The sequence below is a fragment of the Mus musculus genome, chromosome 19, assembly GCF_000001635.26.
Source record: "Mus musculus strain C57BL/6J chromosome 19, GRCm38.p6 C57BL/6J".
Lineage (NCBI taxonomy): Eukaryota > Metazoa > Chordata > Mammalia > Rodentia > Muridae > Mus > Mus musculus.
In genome coordinates this window covers 28,537,336-28,549,879 of record NC_000085.6, presented here as the reverse complement: position 1 = coordinate 28,549,879, position 12,544 = coordinate 28,537,336, and the positions used below count along the sequence as shown (strand labels likewise).

The window sequence follows — 12,544 nt, the reverse complement described above, 5'->3', positions numbered from 1 at the left end:
TTAACATCAGATACAAAGAGAGGAGGAGCCGGGTGTGGGGGCACACGCCTTTAATCCCAGCACACAGGAGGCAGAGGCAGGCAGATTTCTGAGTTTAAGGCCAGCCTGGTCTACAAAGTGAGTTCCAGGACAGCCAGGGCTATACAGAGAAACCCTGTCTCGAAAAACAAACAAACAAACAAACAAACAAACAAAACAAAACAAAACAAAAGAAAGAAAGGAGGATCTCTTGGCTTGTGGTTTGCAACCATTCATTACACAGTGGCTTCATTGCTCTTGAGCATGTGGTAAGGTACATATGAGGGTTCTAACACAGGAGCACACTCTCCATGCTATAGTCTGTTATCAATCCTATTTCTTAAGGTATCTCTCAGCTCCCAACAGTTTCAGGCTTTTGAACAGTCCAGGTCTCCACAGTGGCCCAGGTCTTCTGGACCAACTGAACAGATTGGCCCCTTGAGCACTGCTTCCTCCTCGGCTTTGTGCTGGAGAAACCTACTACAGGCACCTGCTCCCCTTTGTTGGTTTCCATGACTGTATCCCGCTACTTCTTCTTCATCATGTGTCTTTTCTTCCTTTATTGTTTTAGCTGATTAATTTCCATAGGATTAGTATGTTATTCTTGAGTGGCTCCCTATGGAGGAGGAGCCCCTAAAAATTCAGTCTCCTCCCCCCCCCCCCCGGCAACAAACGTACTTTATATGTCATTGCTTTCTCTGAGAGATTTATTAGGTACTTTGTAAGAGCTATAAGAAACCTTGTAATAAAAAAGATGTAACCTTTGTATTATTGAGGTGTTTTGAAGTCATTTGACCATGGGCATCTCTAGAAGCTTTCCCACTTAAGTGATGCACCTTTGGAGAGCCTGAAGAACTTTGAGAAATATCTCTAGGTTAATCTCCTTCAGGGAATTATCTATAACGTAGTAACTTCTGCTTTGAACTCCCGTCTATATAATTTAGCTTCATATTCAGTCCTGCACAGTGCATTAACCTTATCTGATGGCTCCTAGGTGAGTCTGTTTGATGTCTGCAGATTGTCAGCTCTGTGATGACAGGCTGCTGTGCCCAGTGTTTCTTATCTCCCATGGGTTGTGTGCAGTTCTGAGCACTTGCTAATGCCTCCATTCTGATTACTAGACTTTGGCATTTCTAGCCAACCTCTCCGTAACTCGTAGTGACGTACTGCGTACACTCGTATACAGTCACTTCATGGTCAGTGCTGTGGTTTCAGCAGGGAGGCATTGCAGATGTTCAAATACTCCACGGTAAGCCTAGGATGTCTGCTATGTAGGAGCTCATTGTTTTCAGTCCTTAGAAGGGCCGTGAGTGAACGCACAGTGGGGCTGGTGACCTGGTCCTGGAGCCACACTGGTTTTTCATGGGGCCCCTTGGAGAAAAAAGCCTGTTTATATCCATTTCAGGTAAAAGTCATGCACTTTCCTGACTTCTCTCAGATACCTCATGCTTAGCCCATTGGAGAGAAAAGAAAGGAGCCGCCAACATGATACAGCGCCTTGCCCCAAGCTATGTACTGCATTATGGATAGGCACCCATGTTTCATTGTATGACGGGAGTTTGTGGGATAAAGGTAGGTTTATTTCAGCATTTGCTTTGAGACTTTATTAAAATAGCTATAGTCTCATGGTTTCTCTTAAGAACAGATGGGGGCAATGTATGATAAATCATATTGCTTTTAGAATTAGAACATGCATATTCATGTTTGCAGAACTTAGACATGTGGAAGGATACACATTTGGCTGTTCAAGTTGCATGTCTTAAAAGAACACTGCTGCAACTGGGCAGACGTGAAAATACCATGGTTTTTATGTGCTTCTGCGTTATTTGACTTTAATGCTTATTATTTTAAACTTGAAATGTAAGTAAATGTGATGCCGACAAGATGTCCCTAACACAATGTAGGCAATGCTCTGATACATGCTAAGTTAATAAATCCAAGGCCTAAGAATACATGTGTTATAATCCTAAACATAGTTTGGAACCTGTGGGGGGGGGTTGTGGCACTGTATAGACCATTTCTTCCTTATCAGAATATTCTCTTGTATTGGTGGAGAATAGGTTGTAAGGGCAGAGTTTTGAGTAAGGCCCAGTGATCTTCATGTCTGGGCCCCAGAATCAGGCTGTCTTGCCCTCTCTGTCTGGGACCATCTTACGGCCACATACCTACCTGGTAAGGCTTGCCTTCTGTGGACACCTCTGTCTTTCTGGTTTTATCCCTAGAAAAACCAAGAAAAGCAAGAACAGTTTCTTGAGCCATTCTTTCCTACTTAGTCTTGGTCCTACCTTAGAGAAAGACTGGGCAGTTCCTTTCTTAGAAAATGAGGGGTTAGCAAGAGGTGCGGGTACCTTTTGGGGGCACATAAATAATCACTTCTGCCCTTGTGGTTCAATTTGTATTAGAGATTGTTCTGTAGCACAGGGAATATGGCCATAGCACAAACCCTTATCTGCAGTGCTTTCGAGCCACCTTGTAGAACTGTATCTGTTGCATCCCTAAGAGGGTAGGAGAGGATAGCCACCTCTTCCCAGGCAAACTCAAAACATTTCCCGTAGCAGCTGAGACTTGCTTGCTGTTGAAAGGGGTCTTTTATATTAGGGCCGAAAGAGATAGTTCAGTGGTTAAGGGCACTGGCTACTCTTCCAGAAGACCTGGGTTCTGATTCTAAGCACATGCATGCTGGCTAACAACCAACTGTGGTTCAGTTCCAGGGGATTGGAGCCCTCTTCTGGCATCTGTGGGCACTGCAAGCATGTGAGGGAAACTAACTTACATGCAGACGAAGCATCCATTATTTAAAAAACAAAACCCAGAAAGCTTTTAAAAGGAGTTCTTTTTTATATTTGGTTCCTTTCTGTATTGATTTAAGGAAGCCATGCCTGAGTTAGAGTCCCCAGAGGGAAGGAGAGCACTAACTCTCATAGGTTGTCTTCTGATTTCCACACGAGCACATGGCATGTACACCTACTCACATGCATATGGCTGCACACACGCATACAGCTGCACACACGCACACACAATGAATGAATGGATGAATACGTAAGTAAATAAATACATGCTGGAGATAACACTTCTGACTTTTTTCTTCCAGACTTTTGAAAAGATTTTGTTTTTAAAAAATCTGATCTGGGGGATTTTTAAACTTTGCTTTATTATTTCTATACTCTTGTTTTGTTGTAAAATGCACTTGAGGTAGTTCACTTGTGATTGGCCTCCTAGTCTGAGATAGTCAGATCCTTTCCTAAGCAGTGAGCTGAGAGGATGGATGGGAGAGATGTGTAAAGGCTGGCTATCCAGGGAGGGATTGGTACACTGTGCGGGTGAGTGTGTCTGTGTGTGTGTGTGTGTTGTCTGTGTGTGTGTATGAGTGTGTGTGTGTCTGTGTGTGTATGAGTGTGTGTGTGTGTCTGTGTGTGTGTATGAGTGTATGTGTGTGTGTGTTGTCTGTGTGTGTGTGTGTGAGTGTGTGTATGAGTGTGTGTGTGTCTGTGTGTGTATGCATGTGTGTGTTGTCTGTGTGTGTATGAGTGTGTGTGTGTCTGTGTGTGTATGAGTGTGTGTGTGTCTGTGTGAGTGTGTGTGTGTGTTTGCGTGTCTGTCTCCCATGCACTGTGGGCTGTGAGTACTCAAGGGAAAATTAAGTCTAGAAATAGTATAAAATGGTACTGGAGATATGTCTGTCTGTCTGTCCGTCATCCCTTCCTCTCTCCCTCCTTCCCTCCCTTCCTTTTTCTTTCTTATCGAAGAACATTTTTATTCAGCATCCTGGCCTTGCTTTTCATCTTCACCCTGTCACTCGCACAACTCCATGCCCCTTCTCTCTCTAAAACACAAAACAAACAAGAAGCACACACAAGTCCCCTCCCCAAAGAAAACCCCCACAAAGCCCGGAAACCAGAAAGCCTAAAAAAATCGTATAGAATCTGTTTTGGGTTGGCCAGCTATTCCTGGGCCTGGGGCCCGCCCTGAAGTGTGGTTATTTTGCCCAGTGAGATACCCACTGCAGGAAACTCAACTTTTCCTTTTCAGGTGGGCACTGACAACACATAGCTTCTGGCTAGGGGTGGGAGCCCAACAGGAAGGGGGCTTCTTTAATAACCCTTAGCTGATCTGTGGAGTGTGTGTTTATTTGTGTCTTATGGACAAGAGTGAATATAGAGATCAGAAGACAACTTGGGGTGTTGTTTGGTCACACTCCATCAATCATCATCATCATTATTTTGATAAAGGGCAGCTGGCTGGTCTGGACATTTCTAATACGTTACAGTGGCTGCCCAGACAGCCCTGGGGATCTGCTTGCCTTTTACATGCTCAGTTCTGGAAGCACAGTGGGGTGTGGCAGTTTCCACCTGGGGTCTAGAGACTGAACTTGGGGCCTTGTGTTTGCAAGGCAGGCAACTCACCACTGAGCTATCTTTCAGCTCCTAATTCAGTTAACTTTCTCAAAGCATTTAGTCAGTGCCACACACTAAATATATCACACGTATTAGCTCTTTCAGCCCTCTTAACAGCTGTACAGTTCTGCTGGCATTAAACTCCTTTTAGAATCGGGAAGCCGAGACAGACAGAGACACGGAATTCTTAAGTAATGTGGGGAGATTATAAAGCTAGTGGGTGGTGGGGCGGGATGTAAATGTGTGCTCTTGACTCTGCTGACTTTAGCCTCTCCCTTCTTCCTTTTGTCTTTCAACTTTTCCATCACCCTTCAGTGCTCAGGTATCCAATGATTTACTAAACGATTCTTGAGAACCCCCCCCCATGGCTCAGAATCTTTCTTTATATGACATGATCCTGGATTAGAAAGCTCTACATGTATTATTGGTAATGTAATGAGTAATTGGTAATGAGCATCGTATTTTCTTCACTAGTATTGCACCCTTGCTGAATGCCTTGAAAATTTAAGATCATACATTTAGGAATTAAAAATATCAAATCTACGACTTATTCTGAATGCCCTAAAATTGATAAGAACAAACTCTTCAGTTCGTATGTTAGGTGAAGAAATGAGAAAATCTGGATTATTTTCATCTATCTCTAGCCTTTTCTTTAGGTCTTCAATGTTACAGAGTAAGATGCTGCACAGAGAACCCAGATGCTTAAATGTGCTGTGTATTATTTGTATGTTGTTATAAACGTGGTGGTTGTCATTAGAACAATCCCATGCTTTAGGTAACACAACTGTTTATATCTTTGAAGAAGTTACTAGGGCAGAGACTATTGGCTATTGTCCCCATAGCCAATTAGGACAGGGGGCAGGATGTGAATTTATGTTACTAATATTTTTGCCTTCAAATACCCTGTGTGTGTGTGTGTGTGTGTGTGTGTGTGTGTGTGTGTGTGTGTGTGTGTGTAAGAACCAGGCAGTGGCCTCGGTGATGCCCATCTTTTCACCACCATCTGCATCCATGCCTGGCTCATGGTTAGCGTTCTGTAAGTGCCAGTTGATTATCGATTAAGAACAGCAAAGCTTTGATCATGGTAGAGCAGCCCTCTCATGTGTAGTACATTTTTTGTTATCCTCTGTTTCTGCGTGAGTTTTGGGAGAACAAGCGTACAGACCTAAGCAGTTAGGAAAGATGGAACCTATTAGTGGTCTATAAGTACAGCCTCATCAACCTTGACTTCCAGAGAAGAAGACGCTCCACTAAGGAAGACACCATGAAAACCAGGCTTATTCTCAAATGGCCACTTAGTTCAGAAACTCAAGGATGCAGAACGTTTTGGGCTTTCCACTAGCACACAGTGATCTTGGCTGGAACCTATGTGGTACTCAGAGTGCCATCCTCTCAGATCTTTATTTGAGCAGTAAACACATTTTTAAACACACACCATGTTGTCTCTAAAAATAAGCGATATTTCAAAAAGAATACCAGTGCCCAAGTAGTTGGCACATCTGGTAGTCAGAAAAGCTGTATGGTTTGTTTCTACTGAACAACAAGCCAGAGAACATTCAAACTTGGCCAGTTGCAAACTTCTATCTGTGATGACACCTGGTTTAAAAAAAAATTGGCTCTAGGCTCAAAACAGAAAGAACATTGGAAACAGGCAGAGAATTAAACATCATTTACTATCTTTTTTTATTTTATGTTTTATTTTTCATCATTTACTATCTTGTTTGGTGCAAGGAACTATGAAGAAGTGGGACAGAAAAGCAAGGACAGACATGAAACACTGCCCTCCGTGACAGTGTCTGCTGGCATCCACAGTGCTTGCTGCATTACGAGTCCTTTGTATGTACAGTTTAGATGCAAAGCCATAATGAGGCAGCATTGATGTTTTCCTGTTTTCTAAATGGTCAGATAGGAATACTGACTACAAATATTCAGAAATTTGCCTGGGTCACACAGAGAGCCTTGATCCCAGGCAGGCTTCCCGCAGAGTTCACACTCCTGCTCTGTAGTAGCTCACGGCTGATTATTATGTTTGGTATTCTGAAAAAGATTTAGACTGCAATGGTTTGTTAATAGTGACTCTTGGTATATTACTGTTTACTTCCATTTGTGAGCTAGTTGGCATCATTTTCTAGAACATTCTCATAGCTGCATACACATATTGCACGTTTCTGAGAAAGTCACCCTTTCAGCACCACAAGCTGTCACTTTTCTGTGGTTAGAGGATGTGACATTGGTCCATGTGTTTGGAGTAGGGGAGTGGAATGGTGCACCCTGATGAGGAAACTGGGCAGAGAAAGATTGGTGTGTCTATTACAGAACTACAAAACAGTGTGGATGTAAGAGTCTGGGCTGGGGGCTTCCAGGGGAAGACGTGATCAGCACAACGTTCTGGACCAGAAGAATGGATGTAGTCTTGTTCTTTTCACCAGCTTCATCATCCATTCAGCTTGGTCAGCTACACTGTGAAGAAGTATCGGAAGATTGACTCGGTTTGGATTAAAAAAAAAGGCCCCATGTTTCATAAAAGACAGTTTAGAAAGGCGTCTATGAAAATAATTGGATAATATTTAATAATCGTTGTAACCCCTTTTACTTTTCGTACCTTCTCAGCTTTATAACCATTGGGTTCCAAGGAAGCAGACATCCTTTAAACAAGGGCTTCATTTCTAATACAAATAGAAAAACAAAAACGAAAGGAGAGTGGGAATGTAATAGATTCACTCCCTGAAGTCTGACAGGACAGCCCACTCAGATCTGCCCAGACAGTGGGATGGAAGGTGGGCAGAGATCTTTGGGTTGAAACCTTGAAAACACAGAGGGAGGTGCTCACTAGGCAGATAGGATTGTGAATAAGGGATAAAGCAAAAAACATCTGGCAGCTGCTAATCCTAAGGTATACATATTTTCATCTTACCTCTGAAGTAATGACACCATACACAAATTTATCTGGTTGTTTACATTTGTAATATGTTTATATTAGTAACACACACACACACACACACACACACACACACACACACACACACACACAGGATTTTAGATTTGAAAAAAATCAGTATTAATATGCTTTGTTACCGACATGTATTTTTATGTGTGCTGAGAGGGTGACTAATGTCTTTGTTTTAGAGGCAGGTAAATGTTAATAGTTACTAAGGATAAAACAGGCATAAAATGACAGTTTGCCATATGAGTTTATGACATTTTATTTGACTGAGCGCTTGGCACCTGATGTTGCTTTTATTGGAAACATCTACATAATGGAAGCTGAGGGGTAACTCAGGTTGTTATCTCCTGGGTTATGAACCACTATGAACCACCGAGTTGCCTTTTCCAAGGGAAAAAGAGAGGGAATGCAGATGTACACAGTTAAGAGTTTTCAGAGATACCCAGCTCATGATTATTACCCAAAGCCCTACTCACCGCTCCCGGTGTGAAGACAAAAAGCGTTGATGTTCAGTGGCAAATGAATCGTAAAGATGGAGTATCGCCAACTGCTCTAGGAAGACACAAGATAACAGAACAGAAATCCACTACACAAGGAAGAGAGACGTGAACTTGTGCATCTGGATAAAATCTGAGAAATGTCTTTAGGAGCCAGTGATCTTGGAAAATGTTCAAGGGAGCACCTACAGCCCCAAACAAAACCATGAGGGTGCTGTGGACACACTTCAAGGAGCCTTGAGTCTCAGCAGATGTTTATTCCCTGTGTGGCCTTAGGCAAGCCATGTGCTCCTGTATTTTAGCTCCAGAGGGCTGGAGTGAAGCAGGCCTCCTGCCACCTAGCAGGCTGTAGCCGCACCAGCATAGTGAGGTGTGGCTTCATTTATGATGATAGACCCATACCTCCCATGTCTACTTCTTTCTAGGGCTCTTATAAGAAAATGTAACCAAAATCGATGTCAAATAACAGAGCCCTTGGGCTGGTTTGCTTTGATTGGGGGAAAAAACAAAGTGGGAAATTTTGCTTTCTAGAGCTAAAGAAAATTACGGTGACAAATTCTACTTACTTTGGTTCCCAAGCAGAGCCATGACAAAGTTATATAGTCTAGGGAGAATTTTATCTTAATTTTTTGTTAGACATGGGAATAGAGTATAAGCCACCGAGACTTGAACAGGTAGTTGACAGACATGTTTGAAAAGTACATCCATGAGAAGGGAATGTCTAGCGTGACGAAGCTTTTAGAACTATTTTTAATAAATGAGTCATGGCAGCATTAGCCAGTTCTTCTCTGCTTTCAACTTTTCTGACACAGATTCATGCCTTTTTCTTTCTTCTTTAACTATGTACGGATTTTTCAACACTGGACTTTTATAATGTTTTTAAACTCAGTTATCTTTCCGAGTGCGTGTTTCAGAGACGACCCATCTTCAATTTTTTTAAAAAAATGTTCTATGTCCAATGGCAACGTACAGGGATGAAGAGGGAAACCCTGAGGGTGAAGGGGTGTAGCCTGACTGTAATTCCTGTTTATAGAGGATTGTGAGATGTATGGTTTTGCAATCAGATAGATCAGCTAAATGCCTACCCCCAGAAGTATTGACTTTTTTTTTGCTGTCCAATTATTAAATCCAAAATACTAGCTACTCTAAAAAAACCCACCTGATTTGATAAATACAATTCCATATACTGATCAACTTCATCTTGCATATTATAAAGTCGGACTTTCAACATTGTTTTCAACAAATAATTCTTAGTTCTGCACAGTGAAATTCAACCTCATTTGGTGTGAGTGGTGATTATCGAAAGCTTTTTGCTATAGCATTATAGGTTTTGCATTGGAATCATTATCTTTTTGGTGTAATCAGTGTTAAAGAGATAGTCTTTAATACCAGCACTTGGAAGATGGACGCAAGAAGAACAGGGGCTTAAGGCCAGCTTTGGCTACATAATAAGTTGGAGGTCAGCCAGGGCTACATGAAACCCTGTGTCAAAAAGTCTATGTTTAAAAAAGAGAAGGTCCAAGGACTGTCTCTACACATGAGCCCTGATGTAAATGTATGTATGTACTGATTGCTGATGTAAGGGACATACAAGCTAACCTGATTCGTTTGTTTTTAGGGGCTCTTGGCTTTGGGCCTCAGTGCAAGTCCATTGGAAAAGGCAGCTGCAACAATCTAGTGGTCACCAGCAGTCCCATGATGGTTCAGCGACTGGGACCCATTTCACCTCCAGCAAGCCAGGTCTCCACAGCATGCAAGCAGATCAGTCCTAGCTTACCGAGGGCAGTGAATGCAGCCAACCTGAATAGACCTCCTTCAGATACCAGGTCTCAACTTACGTTTTTTTCCCCCTTTCCTTATGGTATAATAACACCCCCACCCCCATGAGTGTTGTCCCCTCTCTTTCTGAACACGAATGTACTCACTCACCCACTCACTCATACCAAAGCACCGTTTTCAGTTTTAGCTTTGTAGGAAAAGTATCCAAAATGCAAGTCTTTTGCTATTCCTAACCTGTTGATTGGGAGGAATGGTTTAATAGCTGCTATCTGGTCATGCGATATTTTGGGGGAGGGGGCTCAGGAACCAAATCCTAGTTTGTAAATTTGTCATTTCCTTGCAAAGCAAGTCTTACTGGAGCCAGCTGAGATGCTCTGCGCTCGCCTGCCACGTTTTTCGGGTGCGCATTACAGTCTCAGGGCTGGCTTACAAGCTGTCAGTCTGCCAACCCACCTGTCCACTCACCAACTCAAACATGCATTAAGTACCTACTGTGTGCATAAAGAAACAGTTTAGGGAATCCATAGAGAGAATAATGATAGAAATCATGAATTATAATGTGTTTGAGAAGACATATTTTTATGCTTACATAAACTTTTAGTTAAATATTTGATTTGCGAGCAGAAGCGCAGTAATACCTTGTGTCGTTTCCATCCAGAAAAGTTAAATAGAAAAGAAACTACTCCTCTCCAGACAAAAATTTATCTTTTTCAGGGTTGGTGTGTGTGCGATGGGGGAGTGAATGATGGTGAACTACACTATAGCATTTATGTCTTTTTTTCTTTGAAGTTTATTATTTCATCTCTTAGAAGTTTCTTGGGAAAAAAACCGCAATGCAGAAATTTTTGCCTGTGAGTGCCAGTTGTGAGGTAATGGAGTTTGCGATGGGAGTCAGTCTCCCGGCCTCCTTCCTTGCAGGCAGTAACCAGCTAAGGCGCCTTGTGGTTCCGAGACCCTGTTTCTTCTTTTTTCCTCCCCTTTCTGCTCCTTTATCTGGGCTCCTTCCATCCTCCAGAGTTGAGATTCTGAAATCATGGCTCCCAGATCATTTATTTATGCCGTATTTTTTATGGGGCTTGTTTTCTACCTGAGACTTCACTGATGGCAAGCGCTGTCACTCTCCCATTGATGATTGTGCCTCAAGGGGCTCCTCAGCCTTGCTGAGTGCCGCATGTAAAATTAACTGTGCTCATTGGTGGGTGTCACTGGAAACCCTCAGCTTCCTGTCTGCGGCAAGTCCAGCCCATGCCTGGAAGGCAGTCGTAATTAGTGGAGAAACTGACGCTTCAGGCGCTCAGGCCAGGTGCCTCACTCAGTCCCTTTCATGGTGCGGCCAGAGGGGTCATTATCTCCCTGTTTTCCTGGCACATCTGATTCCTTAGCATAATAGTCTATCATTAAAAGACAACATCTTGACGATGCACTGACAAGTGATTTGACTATTCTGTGAGCCCTTCTTTGGGAAGTTTTTTTTCCCTCCAGGATAGGCAAAGAAACAGGAGTTGAGAAACGTGAGGTGAAGGATGGAACCCTCGTGTAGCAGTTGGGCAATGCTGTGTATTTTATGTGGTCATTTGTTGTGTGTTCCATCAGGCGAACAGGCGCTTAGGAGCAACAGGGCATCCTAAAGGCGTTGCACAATCTAGCACTAAAGAGAAGATGGTGAGCTTACCAGATGAACATTTCGTACATCAGTGTCTCCTGCAGGTAGCTGGGGGCCAGAGAGGCCATGAACCATTCAGTCTGAGAAGTGCTTGCCTTGGGAAAGCTTCAAAGTTGATTCCTCCCCCCGCTACCCCCCGGTTGTATAATTGCTATGCATTGTAGAGAAATGGGGAAACCATAGAGAAGCCCCAGCACTCTGAGATTGTCATGAGTGGAAACCTGATAAACACCCTTAAACACCCTTCAAGGACATGTGACTTTATAATACAGACACACTTTTTTTTTAACTTTTCCCTAAATATATGGCTTAAGCTCTTTTGAAAGACATCTTCTTCAGCCTCATATCATGGTTTCTTCCCACTCCAAATGCCATTTTTACAAAGAAAGTACAGAAGCGGGATGGATTTTTTACCAGTCCTTTATTACTAGGTATTTAGTTCTTTCTTTTTTGATGATTTTTTCCCTTTTCTTAATTAGGTATTTTCTTCATTTACATTTCAAATGCTAAGAAGACGCCCATACCCTTCCCCCCACTCCCCTACCCACTACCTAGTCCCACTTCTTTGCTCTGGTGTTCCCCTGTACTGGGGCATATAAAGTTTGCTAGACCAAGGGGCCTCTCTTCCCAATGATGGCCGACTAGGCCATCTTCTGCTACATATGCAGCTAGAGACACGAGCTTCGGGGGTACTGGTTAGTTCATATTGTTGTTCCACCTATAGGGTTGCAGACCCCCTTAGCTCCTTAATGATTTTTTAAAAACAAAAATATAACTATATAATTTCTCCCTTCCCTATCCTCCCTTCCAACCTGTTTCAAATTCTTGGCTTCTTATTTCTTAAATGTTATTGTTTAATACATGCAAGCAAATAAATATTAAGTGTAGCCTGCTGAGTACCTTTCCTGTTGTTTTTATGGATATTCTGACCATGTGGCATTGAATAACCATTTAGGGGTTTCATCCTTGGGAGAGACTAGTACTCTCTCTCTCTCTTAGCGACCTTTTTTTGTTTTGTTTTGTTTTGTTTTTTTGAGACAGGGTTTCTCTGTGTAGCCCTGGCTGTCCTGGAACTCACTCTGTAGACCAGGCTGACCTTGAACTCAGAAATCTGCCTGCCTCCCAAGTGCTGGGATTAAAGGCGTGCGCCACCACTGCCCTGCTCTCTTAGCAATCTTTAATTGTCTGTAGCTCTTCATCTGGGGTGGTGGCCCTGTGAAGTTCCCTCCATCCATGTTGGTATGTCTTC

The 12,544-nt window shown here is 42.8% G+C and overlaps 1 protein-coding gene across 6 annotated transcripts in view; it reads left to right on the top strand.

Annotated features, from left to right (window-relative positions):
- Positions 1-12,544, top strand: part of Glis3 (GLIS family zinc finger 3) — a 421,415-nt gene that overhangs the window by 130,386 nt on the left and 278,485 nt on the right. For 5 of the 6 annotated variants that reach the window (NM_175459.6, XM_006526984.4, XM_006526985.4 and 2 more), the window contains one exon: positions 9,472-9,679. The exons of the other annotated variant lie outside the window; for it this stretch is intronic. In NM_175459.6, the coding sequence (NP_780668.3) occupies positions 9,472-9,679 (208 nt within the window). The remainder of the gene's footprint in view (positions 1-9,471; positions 9,680-12,544) is intronic. 6 annotated transcript variants of the gene reach the window in all.